At 41.4% G+C, this 18,905-nt stretch overlaps 2 protein-coding genes across 16 annotated transcripts in view; both read right to left on the reverse strand.

Moving 5' to 3' along the window:
• kif13a (kinesin family member 13A) overlaps positions 1-15,524 on the reverse strand; it is a 37,065-nt gene extending 21,541 nt beyond the window's left edge. For all 15 annotated transcript variants that reach the window (XM_078932807.1, XM_078932806.1, XM_078932805.1 and 12 more), the window contains exons 1-5: positions 15,067-15,524; positions 14,787-14,880; positions 3,022-3,034; positions 1,306-1,366; positions 612-704 (exon numbers count right to left, since the gene is read on the reverse strand). In XM_078932807.1, coding sequence (XP_078788933.1) covers positions 612-704; positions 1,306-1,366; positions 3,022-3,034; positions 14,787-14,880; positions 15,067-15,121 — 316 coding nt within the window. In that variant the 5' untranslated portion in view covers positions 15,122-15,524. The remainder of the gene's footprint in view (positions 1-611; positions 705-1,305; positions 1,367-3,021; positions 3,035-14,786; positions 14,881-15,066) is intronic.
• A 1,661-nt stretch (positions 15,525-17,185) lies between these two features.
• On the reverse strand, positions 17,186-18,550 carry LOC101161331 (E3 ubiquitin-protein ligase NHLRC1). The gene has a single exon (XM_004078090.5). The coding sequence runs from the start codon at positions 18,411-18,413 to the stop codon at positions 17,205-17,207; it is 1,209 nt and encodes a 402-aa protein (XP_004078138.1). The 5' UTR covers positions 18,414-18,550; the 3' UTR covers positions 17,186-17,204.
• Positions 18,551-18,905: the final 355 nt, after the last annotated feature.

Genomic DNA, 18,905 nt, shown 5'->3' on the forward strand with positions numbered 1-18,905 from the left:
CCAAAGCCTGAATTCTGAGCCCTAAACTTAGATTTTTTTTCTTGCGCAGCTTGCAGCAAAGGGGGTTGAACAGTTTTTATGTTAAACATTGAAGGAGATAAAACTGGGGCTATGTATAAGAACCAAACTACTTCTCTGTAAAATAATAAATGCTAACATTAAAAACTCAAATCAAAGCAGTTCTTTGCCAGACAAAACAGAAATTTGCCTTAAAAATTCAGTTCATAAATTCAATGAATCGATGTTTCATTTCTGTTCATTTTGATTTATTGATTAAAAACAAAAAAATCTTCCATCTAAATAAATAGATGGAAAAAATAGAACTGAATGTTCTACTTTGTCATTTATCTGGTCACATTTAGCATAAATTCATAGGAAGGAGATACACACCCTTTATTACACGTTGTTATGTGTGTGTTCGGCATGTAAAGAATATTTGCAAATTCAAGGTCTCTACGGTCAGCATGAAGATTTCATGTGAGAAAGTTTTCTTTTTTCCAAACGAGTAATCCACCAATGCTGTGAAACATTATACTGTAAAAGCTGAGTAATAGCTGTGTTGTTGTTTTTTTACAATATTATATTATTTTTTTGTTTATGTCATTGATTACCTGTCTGTCCATAGGCAAAAATGCAGGCATTATATCCCTGGAATGCATTTTCAAGTATTCCCTCTCCAAGGCACTTGTACACCACCTCTTGACCTGTCAGAGGAGGAGTTTGTCAAGAGGAGATGGAGGTAAACAGAGGAACAGCTGAGAGGAGTATCTGCTGTGGTTTGATGTCTCTGGTGCAGAGTCGGTGCATTGAAAGGCTTCAGAAAGAAGGTGTGTGATTCACAAAAAGTGTCGGATTCCTGTGTGCTCATGTGGAAACTGTAATGCTGCGCAGAGAAATGTCTTGTGTGAATGGGACAGCTGTTAAATGGGCTAAATAAAGCCCTGGCTCAAAGGCTGGAGGCGGCCTGCCACTAAACAGGCTCATCAATTCAGTACATTGCAGATATTAGCAAAATCCAGGACTGACATTATAGTTGCTCTGCAAAGGATGATTACAAAGTGTATCTTCTCCACAACACAGTAAGTAAACTCGATATAGTCAATGAGATGAATGAAGAAAACGTTTTTAATTTCATTTTGTAGTTAGAGCTCATACTGAGCATGTCCAGAACACACTGTGCTGTGCTGCCAAAAAAAAGCTTCCAGTATGCCCCTTCGGTGGTAATACAAATCTCCCCGTGCCTCTCTGTGCATATGATCGCACATCTGACATGGTGAGGGGTACGCTTCCTCCTTAACCACTCACCGGCATATTTGGGAATGTTGGATTCATCCATGGACCAGAAGCAGTGATCAAAAGCAAACACCTGCAATCAGACAGCATAAAGTGTGTGAGCACGCATCCTCACATTTGTCCGTGCCCGTAACCTGGGCTTTTTTTAGTAGCAGTTGTAATCTGAAGAACACACAGGACAACGGTGCTGTACAGTAAACTTGGCTGAACTTGTCTGAGCATGAGCCTTTTGCGAACCATTGTCCCGCACTTAGCCCATTTCATAAATCTGGGCTCTCCAGAAGAAAAATTCCAGCACCTGTTGGTCCTCATCTCCAAGGAAACTGTAGCTGCTCCCCTTTGTGGACTCCATGGTGTGTCTCATCACACAAAGTGTAACAGCAGAACTCCTTCACAAGCAGGTTAAGCAGCATCTTTGAATGTATTCTTTCAGCAAACGTTCATCTTAAACAGCAAAACTTTATTATATGCACAGCATTCTGTTAAAAACCAGAAAATAATTTTTAAAAAACTGGTTTCTGACAAAAAATTAAGGTTTATTTTATTCTGTTTCTCTCTTCTTTTTTTTTTCTTTAACAGTTTTCCACTTATTTTCATCAATTTGAGGAGACAACTTAGGACTGTTAGGAATGGCCAAATGAAAAGCAAATGCATTTATTTCCAAGGTTTGTCTTACACCTAGAGTATTGAATCTTGACAAGAAGACAGAAAAAACGGTTTTAAAGTGTTCATTTTTTCTGTTTATAGACTGCATAGGAGTTGCACCCTCACCCTCATGCTGTAGAACATGCTGCTGCAGCTGTACTGAAGCATTTCCCTGACACGAATACCAGAACTCCCTTTAAATCAGAACAGATCCAACAGGCCATTGGGCCAGAGGCTGCACCATCAGCATGAGAAGAGCCGCCATCGGGGAGCGCTATGAAAGCAAGACCTCTTGTGACTTCAGACCAGTGAGTGGGTGCTATTCAAAGAAACAAAAGTGCCATCATTCTCAATTAGGAGCAGCTTGGTAACTGGGGCTTCACTGTCCTTTGACCTGTCTTGGTCCAGCCAGGGGGTGTGACAGCACAATGCAGTGCAGCTGATTGGACAAATATTACAAACCAGCAATCAAAATAACAAGCTATATATATATATATATATATATATATATATATATATATATGCCTGACCGCAGACAAAAGTTGCAGACAGCAACGTGTTCGTCTGGCTGGAGGGCTGGAATGGGGCCGCTCAGGTTCACATGCCCCAGAGACCGTGTCCAGCCCAGACGGGAGCGCCCCAGGTCCAGTCAGGAGGCCACACAAAGCCCGTCCCCAGTGTGTGAAGCATCTCCGAGCTAGTCACCAGAGTGTTGTCAAGGGGGGGGGGTGCACTCCAACAATGCAGCTTTGAATGAGCGCACACACACAGCCCTAATGTCCACGCTCATCCCTCTCTCTTTGTAGAGCCTTTGTGAGAGTTCAGGGGATCTGAGATGGCTGACACATTCACACGGACATCCATCCGGCTCCTGCTGACCAACCAAACCACCAAAACGCTCTCAATCATGTCCCTGGAGACAACGTCACAAATGTGAGACAGTGGATCTGTGCAGACGCCTCAGCCACAAGACATACAGGGACATCTATCAAGAGTTTATCATCCGAGACCTTTCAAACGTCATGATGATGAGCAGTGGTTCCTGTAAAAATGAAAAAAATTAAATAGATATGAAATACGCACCTTAGACTGTTTCCTGATGAAGCCGAGTGTACATCCCCAGCAGAAAAACCCGCAGATCCACCGGAAACAGGAAACAACACAATTAGCATCAACTGACACTTAGAGGAACTTCTTCCCACAACAAAAATATCGTTTAATCCCGTAAACCGTTAAGATTCTTCATCACTCCTGCATTTATTCATCCCACAACCCATGGCAGGTCCTGGTGGTAGCTGCTGCTGTGATTGGGTTCATAATTGGTCCAGTGGAGCGTGAGGAAGAGGAAGAGATTTAAGATTCAATGTCCCACTGACTCTGTTGAACAAATAGCTCTTATTCCTGTGGACTTAACACAGAGGCCAGTTTGGGGAGGTTTCACTCGCCGTTGCTGGCTGCCGGAAATAAGAACAAAAGGGCTGTACATGAGCCGGAGTTATGCAAAGATGTTCTCCCAAATGACAATGGTCTTTAAACTATGCTGCTCCTTAACAAAACACAAAGTTTATTCTGCATGCGGCCAAAAACAGAAGAAAAAATAAAAAAAGAGTCCAACAGATCCATGACCAGCATGGTCCCTGAATATCTGCATGATTCATTGAACTGTCAGCAGATTCCTGCTGTAGACGCCTGCTGGCACTGAGACAGAGGAGGGCATCACCTTCATGAGGCATCTAATATTGTGCCGACTTCTTCAGAACAAATGAAACCCTGCACCAGAGTCTTTACGCAAATCTGACCCCAGTCCCCACACAGCTGCCGGGTTAATTACTCCTTCCAGATTCATTGTCTTCATGCAAAACACTCTCAAAATAAGGGAGTCCTCTCAGTTGCTTTTATTTAGGCCATTAGCTGTTGAAAATTCACTATAAAGAAAAGATGGGAATAAAGTAAGTAGGTAGACGAGGGTTGTGTGATTTCAGTCTCTATGAATGTGAATATATGACAGTGGCAGCATGGTGGCAGAGTGCTAAGACTGCTGCAGAGACGTCCTCTGGTTTGTCCTTCCATGACACGAGACATCCAGGAAATATTATACACAGATGAGAAAGCAGAGCTTCGTAGTGGTGATGTTTAGGCAGTTTTCCTTTATAAGACTTCATGGAGCACAAAGGACAGGAAGTAGCAGAAGTTGTCCTTCCAACAGAAAGCAGTCAGTCAGCTGCTGGTGTCACCTAGTGTTTCTGTCTTATTGTTAATCTTATTGTATGTTCAGTTAATACGGCCCATTTAGCGATGCAAAGAATGCTGGAAATGACAATGGGAGGAACTGTTAGCAACTTGCTATATTTAGGATGAATATGCAATAACTTCTTGATGCACTAAGGGTGGGAACCACAGGATAAGTCACGGTAGAAACTCAAATGTGCTAAATTTCCAATGAGATAACGATAGAAAAAAATCTGCATTAATTAATAGATCAATGGTTTAGAGGAAAACATGAATTTAAGCTGTTGGTACATATCCTAATTTGATCATTTGAGAACACTTCCTTAAAACCCATTTCACACTGCTCTGCATCAGATTTCATCATCTCAGATAGTCCACTTCGTTTGAAGGCTCAATGAAATATTTCATCATATGTGAAAGTGTCCCCACTTTTCACAAACTTCTGTCATTACACGTTCAGAACTTTCCTAATTTTACTGGTTTTACAAAAAAGAGGGGTGTACTTCAATGCTTTTCCAAGACTTTTTTCACAAGATTTTTGGGGGATTCTGTTTTTAAACCTGTGTCTTTATAACACAACATGTCTGGCCACACAGATTTGGATGTAATCTCTCTAATCACTTTAACAATGTGTGTCACTCCTAGCTTTTAGGTGTTCAGATTGAGAAAAACATGCTTAATCATGTCAGTATATTTGACTATTTTAACAAAGATCAACACACCAAGCATAGCACCTAGCTAAAAAATAAACTCCTAACTCATAATTTTTGTGTTTATTTATTGCAAAACAGTAAACTAAACAAGTACAGTAAAAATGCAAACTTTTTAGAGAACATAAGGAAAAAACGGAGCACATTTTCATTTGTTTTGTTCTATTCAAGAAATCCTTCCAGCAGCGGTGTAGATGAAAGAATGAAGCCCACAGGCGACTATCAGCATGCATGTCTAATCACATTCTGACCACTTATTAAAAGGCGCAGCCGCTGCACGGCCCAAAAACGGGACCCACATGTGTGACACCCAAGTGCCAGACCGCATCATGTTCTGACTTTCTGGCTGCAGCAGATGCACTCGGCTGCTGCAGCCTCAGTGTAGCAGGACTATGAATCATGAAACTCCTTTTGGGGCCTGGCTTTGGAGCATCAAAGCTCAGGCTAAACTGATGCCGTAGCAAACCAGACGTGTCCGCTACTTATCAGAGGAATCCCGTGAGTGTGGATGGAGAACACAAACATGACATCTTTTGCCGTTTTCCATAGGATTTGTCCTTACTTGGAAAAAATAAAAAGAAATAGAAGCTGGAATAGCCCTAGTGGAATCCCCCCTGCTGTCATGGAGCTGGATTAAGGCCACTGTGTTATTATGCCACCAAAAGACTCTCCAGATTAATCTTTTGTGTTTTCCAACATTAAAAGCATTTTTCTACTCTTACAAATGACAATGCATTTAGTCAAACTCAAGCAGATTAGACTGGCTCCGCAAAATATTTTCTTTTTCAGCCTTAAAATAGAAGTTTGAAGCTAATATAGCCTTCAATAAAACAAGAATAAACAAATGTCATAGCCACACGCTTGGCAGGAATCAATATTTCCATAACTTTGATGGCATGTTCTTTTCTAAAATAGAAGCTCATGTGGAAACTGTTCTAGATGTCACAACACAGCTCTGTGCGCACTCATAAACATTGCAGAAATTCTATTAGCACTTTCAAAGATACCTCTTGATCTATTGCAGAGGCCACGCCTCCTCCAACCCTTTAGCCTCCTTGACCTACATCTTCCTGACTTCCTCATGTTAAGCTGCCAACATACTGGAAAGTCCCACTCCAATCATGTTTTTGACTGTTAAAGTATTCCTAGTGTTCTTTTTATTGGGATTTTAGCTAAATAAAAATTAAAAAACGATCATTTTCTAGGACAGTTTCTGCAGAGCGGCAGTAGTTCATTAGTAATTTGCAGCTGAGTTGTAGGCATAGAGCAACCCCGCCCCCTTTCCCCTCCCCGCTGCTGAGAGCTCTGAGCGGGGAGATTGTGGCTTGCCCAGTGTATTTTCTCTCACAAATAAGTTTTTTTTCTGCTCCTGATTTACAGTGATTTGAATAAAGAAATACTCAGAAGTGCATTTCACACTTAATTTTCTTTATTCAAGTCCACCATTGTCACAAAAATGCCGCAATAACATTTTAAAAAGACCAAAAACATATTTTTCATGAGAGTGGGTCTTTAAGAAAATGACAATCTATTATACTAACCTGCTAAACACCATACTGAAGAGTCTGTGTGTGTTTAAGTGTTGGGTGCCAGAGCATTCTGCTCTCACAGGCTGCTCACTTCAAAAAGCCTACCGGTATGTTTAGCACAGAATCCTACAGTCCCCACCCACTGGAAGCAGAGGTCATCCTGCTGCACAAACATCTCCTGCGTTCCTACAACTGACTGAAGTTAGGACGATTCCAAGAAAGTATAGGGCCTGATGCAAAACTGACCTGCCCGACATCTATAAAGAATGACAAGTCCACAAGGAAAGAAAAAAAAACATGTTGGAGGTGTATATGGAGGACATCTGAAGGAATTTCTGACTTGAAACTGAAGGAAGTCAGCTGCCTGATGACAAAAACAGACTGATCCAAGTTACTGAGACCGCTAACTCCAGCCGCACAAACAATGTCTGGAACTTCTTACACGATTCTCACATGGGAAGCCACTCCTGCTTCAAGGCGCCTTTAGCTTCATTACATAATCAACATTATGGTCCTATTTTTGCCGACACCACAAAAAAAAAAAAGTTACAAGTAAAAACCTCACGTTTAAATCCTTAATAAAAACATCTTGTTTTCAGCTTATTCACCAAATATTTACAAGGTATTTAAATCTGTAGCAAATGAGGCTGAACTTCATTTGTCCTTTTGCAGTTTGCACATTTAGTGCCGTTGTTCCCACACTCCTTAAATGAGGATAAATCCTTGGGGATCACAAAGAAAATAGAGAGATTAGGTTTACTTGATGACAAACTATGCATACCCCTATGAAAGTGCATTAACATTTGAAAAGGGAAGCATTTCATCCATTTTTTTTTGCTACTCTAAGACTTTATTCTTGCCAAAGCAGCTTCTTCTGACAGTGTTTCAATGTGAAATCCAAATTCCAAAAAACAGCCTCAATCCAACAGCCTCGCCACCGGCAAGACACATGATGCTCATGCCGCCTTCAGCATGGGGCCTCCGCGTTTCCATAACAAACATTAGCAACATGGCATATGATGCAGGAAGGGTCTAATTTAATCCTCTCTGGCATTTCTAACGACACAATGAGAAGTCGTTTCAGCAGGCTGTGGAGAAGGGAGCTCAACCCAAAACATTGGGTAAACCCTGAGCACATGTGTCTGCATAGTGTTGCTGCGAGTGAGCGTGCTCAGGAAGTTCAAAACATTTTAGCAGAAAGAAGGAGAGGTAAATGTTCAGTTCTGTGTCTAAATGAGCAGAATATTCTACACAGGCTCAGGAAGGGGATTTGTCAACTTCCACCACATGAGAAACAAAACTAAAAACAAAACCCATGTGACAGTAATTTAGTAAAAATAAATACATAAAACAAAAGGGAAACTCTAAAGAAAGCTGTAACAGAAGTAAGAAAGTGCATGTAGATGTGTTGCCCCCCCAGTATGAAAGCCACATCTGAGATTAATAAGGCACAGGCTTGACAAAGGAGGAGGGCGCCGTTTCATTTTTCTTTTCAGTTCCGGATCAAGACGTAAACAATGTCCCACCCTCTAAACAAATACAGTGAACGGTCCCCAAGGGACGCCAATTGTTTCTGTGATCGCGGTCCTATAGCACTTTCTCAAACTAGCATGAAAACAACTTAACCGAGAAAATGTGGGCTAACGTGGGGAATAATGGCCCAGCTGACTGAGAACAAGATGACACTGACTGGAAAGGTTGATTATTGGCACATAACGCAAAACGGGAAGACAAAGAGAACATTCCAGAGGGCAGCCACCGCACAAGGCAGCATTGTCATTTGGGGTTGTTATGGAAAGGCCGATTACATTCAGCAACCTCAGACAAAAAATAATAATAATGATTCCGACTTCAAAAACCTTAAAACACTACCAGTTGTATTTAACGCAAATGTCTGAGCTGCATTATAGCCACAGATAATAACAATAAAAGGCAGGGCAGAGAAATGCAGAGTTCATGGGAATTTTCCATCACAAAAACTCAGCCTGAAAAATCTGTAGAGGAGAAATGGTTTGTTAGTGTGTCGCCCCATACTGCCACAGGTGGATGACAGATGGTGTGAGGCACGGTGGCTCATATATGTAGCTTCATGTCTATAGCAATGCATTGACTGGTTCAAATCATGCGCACTGCCTGGTTGAAAGTTGTACTCTTTCAGTCGTGTGTATTGCTTATAGGAGGGTGAAAACCAACTGCGCCAATAAAACCAAGACCTCGAGGTCAACAGTCAAATCATCACAACTAATTGATAGGTAAATGGTAAAATGGCGTATACTTATATAGCGCCTTTCTTCCTACAAGGACAAAGCGCTTTACAGTCACAGACCCATTCACCCAGTCACACACACATTCACACACACAGTCACACACTGATGGTCGCTCCGCTGCCAAACACAGGTGCCCGCCTACCACCAGAGGCAAGGTGGGGTTCAGTGTCTTGCCCAAGGACACTTCGACTCATGGGCGTGCAAGGCGGGAATTGAACCTGCAACCTTACGATCATGGGATGACCGCCCTACCGCTGCACCACGGCCGCCCCTAGATAGGCCAGTTAACTGCCACATTATATGTCCCTGTACATGCATAACTTGCAACAGCTTGGAGAAACTGAATAAATAACTGTGATATTTTTTAAAAACCAGTTATTTTTTGCTGCATTCAATGGAAGTATAGACTTCTTGTTTTTATCATCTTAAAAATATTGCAAAGCTGAGTTCAATTGTGTCGCGTTCTGAGTTGGAGATGCTCATCCATGCTTTTATATCATCTCGCCTTGATTACTGCAACTCCATCTTCACATGTTTACCGGTAAGCAAAAAATCTTTAGAACGGCTCCAGGTTGTCCAGAACGCTGCTGCAAGGCTTTTTACTACATCATTTAAGTTTTCCCCACGTCACCCCGTCGTTTATCCAGCTGCACTGGCTCCCCATCCGCTACCGAATGCATTTTAAAATCCTGGTTTTAACATACACAGCTCTTAATACCCAAGCGCCAGTCTACATAAAAGACCTTTTGCAGCCGTACACTCCCAGCAGATCCCTGAGATCTTGTGACCAGGGTCTGCTGGTTGTTAAAAGAACATGTTTAAAGACTAGAGGTGACAGAGCCTTTACAGCAGTGGCTCCATCCCTCTGGAACTCCCTTCCTCTCAGCCTCAGATCTGCAGACTCAGTGTTTTCTTTTAAAAAAACAGCTAAAAACCTATCTTTTTAAAATAGCATTTTCTTAATAATTTATTATTTTCTGTGTTTTACTATGTTTTATTGTGTTTTATCGTGTTTTATTGTGAAGCATTTTGTGATTTTTATCTTGATAGGTGCTATACAAATAAAGTTTATTATTATTATTTATTGTGACTCATTGTGTCAATGCATCTTGAACAGATGTGATAGATGGTAAAACGAAGCCTCCAGAGTTAGTGTTTGAAACATGAGTAACTATTAACTTTTTAACATCGCAGATGTTGCCGGCAACACCTAAATAACACGCTCTTTGACATACTGTAACTTTTTAACCGCGTATGCAGGAAAACTTCTAATTCTTGGAGGGGAACTGTCAGAAGTAGCTGGTTTACGTTGGTTGCATAAGCAGTTCACTACACAGTGTTGCAAATCAGCGCAATGCTACTTCAAAATCCACTGGAATTACATAAATGGTTGAGTTACAGTTGTCAAAAGAGCATCAATACTGGAGCTAAAGCTTCAGCGTTTAAGAGTGGAAACAATGGAGTCTAAGTGTTGGAATGAATTAGCTGAATTCTGACAGAAAAACAAGAACAGACATTTTCCTGGAGTTTATAACTCAGCTATCCAAAGAGGTTCAAGATCATCAAAAGATAAAGAAGGAGGAGCATCCTGACACTCAAAGTCCTAATTAGGGTTTTTTTCTCCGCATCAACCACACCATGATGTCTAAGCAAGATAACAGCAGCTGGTGCAGATAACCTCAAATGAGCTCTTGTAACCATCAGAGATATGAACAGATTAGAGGGGAAATTACAAGCTTGGGTAGAGACATTATCAGATAAAGACACGTTTTCACTGGTCCTCCTGAAAATCCAGAACTGCAGTGCGACAGAAAAAAACAGGATGTACGATGAAATTAACGTGAATTTGTGACTCAAATGTGGTCGCTTTTAGCCTCTTGCTACAGCTCTTTGTCTCCTGACATAAATACACAGAGAGGAGATTTACATGCATAAAGAAGAGCCTTCTACACTTAATGGCCCCGTATTAAGTTGTTTCCCATCCACAGGCATGCTGGGGCTTGACAGAAGATATGGCCCCGTCGTGTGAGTCTTTGACTCCTTTCTTTTAGTGGAGCTTCAGGCCTCTCCAGTTCAGATAGCAGCCTCAGGTATTTCCAAGCCTTTTCACCTCCCACCTCGACTGAACGCCTACGAGGAGCAGTCTGGAGGATGAAAGTAAAAACGGCCTTTCCCAGACTCCTGTTTCAAATATGCCATTCGTCATAAGATACAGATGAAAGGTGAAGCTTTGGAAATGCTACAGCTCGGTCGCAATCTAAGTTTCATTTGCCCTTGGGTGTTCGTGTCTGAGGCAAAGCAGGGGAGGGTGTGGGTCGTGAGTGTAGCCATAATACCACAAAGAACTAGGCTCAATCATCAAAGGTAATCCCTCATAACTTTGCAACAATCCTTACGCGACTCCAATTTTTGAAGTTTCTATGAAGACGGATCCACTCGGTTGAACACATTCTGTCACAAAAATATTTGATCAACAAACCAACCCTCACCCAAGACGTCTTCTTGGAATTCTACCATTATTAATTGGAAATCCTGAAAACAACACAGCAGCCCCTCTGAGTTTGTAAACTACAGTTTAATCATGAGTTTTAAGAAAAGCAAGCAACTGTAGCATCATAATAAATGTTTTATAAAAAGTCTCTCATCAGAGCATCCCCTTGAGACGCACAGTGTTCCCATGGTCTCGGCCCTGCAATCATTTTTGGCGTGCAAATACCGGATAAATCCAACACATCTCCAAAGCCCATGAACAGGTGCCTTCAAGACATGGCAAAGTCTCAGCAATCAGGGTTGAGGCTCCCATGAGCAGCAAAGAGAAAAATTATATGGTTTGAGAAAGCCAAGGTAGTCTAAACACACTGACCCAAAACACACACACTGAAATGCTAACAAAAAATTATATGCCCAGACTTCACCGTGGCCTAGATATGAAGAAGCTGTAGAAAACTGCACCGCTCCTACTTATAAAAGTGGTAAAAATCAAAACAATATTGAATTATGATAAAATCTAAGCAGTAACTGTTGGGATGTGAAACTAAGACATAGATGTTTCCATTTAAGGTGACGGGAAATGTTCATTTCCCCTTCTTCAACAGGTAAGAATCATTGACTGTACACGAGAACTCGACCGAGTGAGTGAGACGTCACACATAGAAAATTACTTGCTTCCGGTTCAATCAAAGTGAATTCAATTCAGTCGCCATTTTTTTGCATTGTGGCCATGTTGGAACCAGAGATCCACAGTAAGCAGTGATTGGTCAGAGTCATTCTGAGTCTACATTTCTATGGCAACCACTCTCTTCAATCAATAATAAGCAAGTAAGAAGACCACACCCCTTCCACTGAAAGCAGACTCAATCAGTCAAATGTTTTGAACGCTCAACATGAGACCACATACTTTTATTGAGGCATCTGATTAGCCAATTTATAACTTGAACAACCTGCACAACAACAAAAATATGAAGAAAAAAATTAGATAAACGAGAACGTGTTAAAAAGAAGGTAGCAGAGCAAAAATGGTTATTCTGACAAATTTAATGACTGACTAATTGCTGTTTATTTATCAATGGTTTTTTGGGACCGACTGGTACTTCCTATTTGGAAACGCCAGCGGGGAGGGGATACTCAGTCTAGTTGTCTTATACAGTCAATGGTAAGAACAGAGAGACGTGGTGTCAAGATTCAAACTGTAGTTACAGAATGAGCAGCGCTTATGCAGACACTGGAGCTCAAGAGTTGCATTCACACCTCCAAAGTCTCATGCCGGGCAACTTTTTGTTCCGCCTGGTTCCACATATGCAAGTGTTGAATGCGATTTGTTTAATTGCTGGGAGCGCAGCCACCTCGTGGCAATTACTGCTCTGATAATTGCCTTAAATGCAGGTTGGTGTGAGGAGATCCTGGCAGAGCAAGCTCATTTCCATCAGTCGTATTTGCATAGGGAAGCAGGAAAAAAGGTGTTACAGTTTAACACGGTGACTCATGAGAAAACCTTGACTGTGTATTTGCCTCTCATGACCTCACTGCTAGTAACCATGAGGGGAATTTATTTTTCTACAGCCCAAGGATCTGTTTGCTCATTTAAAACTTAAAAACCAAAAGGACTTTTGCTTTCCTATAATGACCATTCTCTTAGATTGTCTGCGTGCCTGTGGATATCAGGTCAGGTGTGCAATCATGTGTAAAAATAACAAAAAGGGGGCTAAATTACATTGCAGCTTTTGGCGGCAAAAAAAACCCCATCTCTGACTGATGCTAACAGGCAGAACATTTACAAGCATTCAGTCGTCACTAAAATACATGCTGTGCAATCACCCCATTACAATAGGAAAGAATGTTTGCAGAAAAAGACGTCCAGTGAGCTCCAGTGTGGTATTTGTTTCAGTAAAGATTTTCCCATCACTGTCAGCAATGTCGGCTGTAAAGAAAACAAATTGATCGCTTGATGGTACATAGAATGTAACACTACTATAATATGATATAATATTGTAAACACAGGACATTTACACAATTACAGAAAGGATGGAGATGAAGCAGAAAGCAGAAAAGATGTCCACATTGGCAGTGACTGTCAATTATGTGTCGGGTTTAAGGACCCGTTTCTAATTTGATTCAAAAACAAAACATTGTATTTGTAATACAGTGGTCCATAGCTGTATCGTTGTTCACCCTATGCGGTCTTGCTGATTTATTTTCAATACAATTTTGCATGCTTTTATTTTTGAACAGCACACTTTGTTCTGCGTCCTGATTGGTTGTAGACCTTATCAACTAACCTCCTCCATGCCATGTGTCAAGACTATTAAGTTTATATATACAGTCAATGCCAAAGTTTAGTTTCCCAAATCTATAAATCTTCAATCGCGAGCAGATCTTTTTTTTCATTATATAACAGCATATTGGACTTATTTTTCTAAAAACGTTTAAATCTTCTATAAAATCTTCATGTCTGTCTGAGAAAAGAGAGTAGTTAACGTTTTTTACAGCAACAAAACATTTGCAATTCTATTTCATCCATTCACCTATCGCAGATTATTTTTAGAACATAAACGCTTCAATAAACGAGGGACCCCTGTATTGACTTAAAGTGCCTCCAGACTAAATCAGTATTAACCTACAACATTCATTAGGCATTTAAACACTGCCTATGAGGGCAAACCATCAAACAATGTTTAATTCAAACCTTGTACCAATCTACAGACTTCCTATTTGTATTAAATAGAGAACTTCCAATAAAAAAAGCTTTATTTCATAATAATGAGCTCTGTCATTCTGACTCCATTAACTTGGAAGGCTACGTTCAGCAGATGTGACAATGCAATCGCCATATCAGCAGTGATGGCACTGCTTTTGTCTAAAAAAAAAAAAAAAGCTTCTTCATCGATCTTCTTTGTTCTCTGTTCTTAAATTTCTTGTTTCCAACCATATCTACCGGAGAGAAAAGCTGCTTTCCCTTTTAAACTTCTGCTAAAAAGTTCATATCTGTTCATCTACACACCAACCCCTTCCAGTAGATCTATGGAAAGATCTCTCCACTTCATAGTTTGGATTTCACTCTGACATTTCGAGACCTTTGGCAGACAGGTATGTGCTTTTCCTATATAGGACAAAAGTCATGAGTGGGGTCAGTGGTGGGTTTGTGGAGACTCCTAAAAAAAATATTGATCTGAAAAGGAACCAGAGCCCTGCACAGACACACTCAAAGGTAGAGCACACATAGCAGAGAAGTTATGGCTCATTATCATTACAGCAATTGGTATTGGAAAATTTGTATAAATTATAGCTTGGTGCCATGTGCAAAATGCAGTGCAATAGAATATTCCTGCTGGACCATATTCTGTGACTGTCAAGAAGGAGACGTCCACCCTCCAGAGAAAACCACCTACAGACAATTGAGTTTGATTGGTGGTGATTTGCTCATCTGGAGTGCTACAGTTGCTGTACGACAGATTACCTTTCATTAGAGAACTAACCCTGTGTTTTTCCTGCCCTTCCACTGACATTTATACCCAAGTGTCAAGATGAACTCGCGCTGACTCAACATTTCTCGCCTCACGTGTGTGACTGTGAGCCTAACTGGATTTGACGAATACAGTGGAGTCGGCCTCGGTTACCTGCTGTTCTCTCCTTTCGCGTTGGAGGGTGGAGGGTGCAGGACGGTTTGGTTGTCCTCCATATCCACGACACATTTAGTGTTCAATTCAATCTCTGCAGAGATAAGATTATTATTATTATTATTATTATTTATTAAGGGGGGAGGGGTGTTTGAGGGATTATTTTGTGAAAACCGCGCACGAGCGACACTTCCATCGTTTCAAAACTCAAAGCAACAATGACGAAGAAAGGGGAAAAAAGTTGAAGTGTAAATGTGAGCGCGCGAGGAGATATACTTACCCCTGCGGTTCATGGGCCGAACTCTCACCGCAACTTTTACCTTTGTATCCGACATTTTCGTCCACTTTTTTTTTTTTTACTCCCACCCGTCTGTCTGAGAGCTCAGAGTGCAGTCTGTGAATCCCCGACAAGAAGAACAAGCCCGGGCTTCTGCCGGCGAAAGGGGCAGCAGACGCGAGTCAAAAATGTCCCGAAATGCTCCAGACTTCTTCGAGGCGAAGACATGGAAATAAGTTCCGTTCCCCGCTCTCCTCTAAATCCATCCGAGTTGGCCTCTTGTGCCTCTGAAGCCCTCCGCTCCAGCGCCAGACAGCATCTCCACCGCCATCTTCCGCTGGGAGCAACGACTGCTCTCCTCTGGCACACGGGGGAGGCTGCGGCTCTCAGGGGGGAGAGAGGGTGGACGGGCCGCGCCGCTCATCAGGAGGAAAACATCAACGAGCGTTAATGTTGGTCTGTGACAGACTGCTCCACATCCAGCAGCAATGAATGTGGCGGACGAATCCAATGCTGAGGCGAACTTCAGTGACTGAGTCAAGAAGCTTTCTGGTGCTAAAACTTTTTTAGGGTTTCATCACGAGATCCACAGTGGAGAGTGACTAAACTAAACACCCTCTGGAAATTTTTTGGACATGGCACCTTTAAGCCTGGAAACGTAAAAAAAAAAAGACTAAAATTTGAATTTAACTCTTTACTTTCTTATGGAAATCTGCATGATCCAGTCGTTTGTTCTCCAATAAGCAATCTCATAAATCCATATAAACACAGTATTTGTTTTTTTTAACTTAATATCAAAAATAATAAGACAAAATTTACAATACTACATTTTTTTCCAAGCTGCAAGTTTTCAACAATTATTATACTTTTTTTTTTTTTTTTTTAGAAATAAAGTTATTTAACCACTTTTTTCTACATTTTAAAGACCAACACCAATAACAATTATGTTTATGGTGTTTTTAACATGTTCTCTTGTGGCATTTTTTTCATGATGCCGGACATACATAGACATATTTAAAGAAAATTAGGCTTTTCTTAGTATTTCTTTAATCAAATCATTGAAGCTGGATGGTTCAGTTGTAGGACTGGTGCATGGGAAATCATTGTGTAGCCACAGGAGCAGTCCCCAACCCAGATGAAATACAGTCAGGAAGGGCTTCCGGCATTAAAAATCTCTGCCAAACCACTTGTGGGAATTAGTGAAAGCTGATTTACTGTGGCAACCTCTGAAAGGATTTGCCTAAGGGTGAACAACAACAACTTTATTCAAATTGTTGTGAATCAGAAGCAGACAAAAAAATGCAGTTGGAAAACGGCATGTTGTCATGATGTAGGTGCTACAAATGGTAGGTCACAAGCCCCATTCTCCGCACCATTGGGATGTATCCACTTGCAGACAAATAGATCTATGACTATCTTCCTTTTCCTTCATGGCATCTGGCTCAAAACGGTTTGGCTGGATAGCTGCAAAATTGCTCACCATTTTTGCAGCACCAGTAATGTTAGATTGGGGGATGTTGCTGGGATGTAAGCTAACATGAGAAAGTGTAAACAGAAGGATGTCTGTTTAATTAGAGGCAAATTCTAAGGATCTACCATCGCTCTATGTCCTAGAAAATGACCGTTTTTTTTTTTTCATTTTGCCTAAAAACTCAATAATTGTAAATAAAAGACTACTTGGAAAGCTTTTACAATAGATCTAAAGAGGATTGGAGTGGGAATAATTTTTATTTCTGCATACATTTTATAACGGTTTAGAATTCAAAAAACTGCATACATTCCTAGCTAACTACATCCACACACCCAACACTGTCATGTTTGGCATATAATACTGATGACTCCCTTTAATGCCTTACAAATATTACTTATTTCCCAGTGGTGGAGGTCTTTTTAAGCTTAAAGTTATAACAAATGCACGAACTACAAAGATACTGGACAAATCTCATCCGGGAAAAATCTATCCAAATTTTGACAAATCATCAATTTAACTAATAAGAACCAATGGCGACATGTGTAAGAGAAAGACATCAGAAATGTGTTCTGAGATCCACTTGGTCAGTGGTACAGTAGATCCCGCATAGTATTGCTCTAATGAAAAATGGGTCTGGGTTCAGATCTAACATGTTTTGTAAGCATATGCTTTATTCAGGTTTATTAGAGAAAATCTTGACTGTGTGGTCACCACCATCCAGAGTGATGAGCATGTCATTTAGTAACACCAAACTAACAGGTCTGATAAGATGATTACCAACAATAGGAGTTAGAACTGGGCCATTTTCAAGCTTCCCTAAACTCCAAATAAACCCCTGATAAGGATCTGTCACTATTACAGCTCCATCTCTATCAAAGCTCAAAGCTGACATGTTCAGCTGTACTGTTGACTGCAGAGTCAGGCTGAAACTGTCCGTCTGGTAAATGAGGTGGAAGTCTTTTGTAAATACTCTCAGCCGTCTGTATGGGCGTCCCTCTGCGGGATGTGGGACGTCAGTTGGGTGCTCCATCACCGCCGTGTTTCCAGTCAGCCGACAACATGCCACCGCTCTGGGACACTGAAGATCTGAGATGGCTTTATGACACTCTACAATGACACGTTGACTGTAGTCCACTTTCATCCTGGTCAGTACTCCAGCCTGAGCGTCTGAGACTAGGAGGTGCCCAGAGATGTGTATGTCTACACCCCAGGGCAACTGGAAGGAGTCCTTGATTGTTATTAAATGATCCCCCCTGGAGGTGAAAACCTTGACAGCTCTGTCTCCTGGATCTGTCACTACAACGCAGCCAGCAGGAGTCACCGCCACATCCATTGGGAAACAGATTTCTCCCACGGCTTTTCCTCTTTTCCCAAAACTGTGCAGTTTCCTTCCCAGTGTGCTGAAAACCACCACCCTTTTCTCTCCATCGTGGACAATAACTAATGTCCCAGAAGACCCCAAAGCAGCAATTCCAGTGGGGTTGATCAGAGTCCCCCATCCCCCAAAAGAAGTTTGCAGCTGCAGAGCTGCGCGAGTCAGACTAGAGGTTCTGTGAGGACGATCGGGGGAAGAAGGCCTCCATGGCAATACAAGCTCTTGCAAGTCATTAAGAGCCTGGCATGGAGATGTGCTGTCAACACTGCACAGCTGTCGACAGAATGGGCACTCCAGCTTCCCTAGAAGAGGGTGGGACAAAGCCGTGATGCATTCCAGGCAGAGAACATGGCCACAGCAAAGGTTTTGCGGTCTTCTTCCTCTCTGCTCAGAATTAAATGGCTCAAAGCAGACTTTGCACTCCAGCAAGTTGATCCGGATCTCTCCGAGCGTCCTCTCTGGATTCAGGTAGCTACATCCTGGGAGACCAGGACTCTTGTCCATGGTGAATGATACGCTCCTATGGATTCTTTAATTATTTAGTTAGCTCACACAGACTGACAACCAAAAGCTCAGTGAGATGCATGGTGAGAGCACAGGGCCTCCATGGTACTGTGTAAACACGTGCCTCCTGCTTTGAGGCCTACTTGGTCACGTGGTATCTTAAATTCAACAAAGGTTCTCTGCTGCCCTCCACTGGAAATCAGTTTGCACATTTTAAAGTCATTTTGTGACCAATGTTCCTTCAAATCTTGAGGAAAATATTTAAAAAAATCAAAAGCACAGTGGAAAACAGCAAAACTGATTCACTTAATATCATAATTTACATAATAATCATGCTCAACTCCAGTTCCTCTCAGATACTACTTTTTTTGTTGCACAATAAAATGCTTTACTGGAGCTGAATTCAAAACAAGAAAATCTAACCATCCTGTGTAGGTCAACTTGAAACAGCTATTTCAGTCTGAGCTTCACAGTGTGCAGACTGAGGGAAAT

Source organism: Oryzias latipes, chromosome 16 (genome assembly GCF_053564925.1).
Source record: "Oryzias latipes strain Hd-rR chromosome 16, Olatipes_Hd-rR_3.1".
Classification (NCBI taxonomy): domain Eukaryota; kingdom Metazoa; phylum Chordata; class Actinopteri; order Beloniformes; family Adrianichthyidae; genus Oryzias; species Oryzias latipes.

Coding starts and splice junctions, on each gene's coding strand:
- LOC101161331 (XM_004078090.5), bottom strand. CDS start 18,413: ATGGACAAGAGTCCTGGTCTCCCAGGATGTAGCTACCTGAATCCAGAG.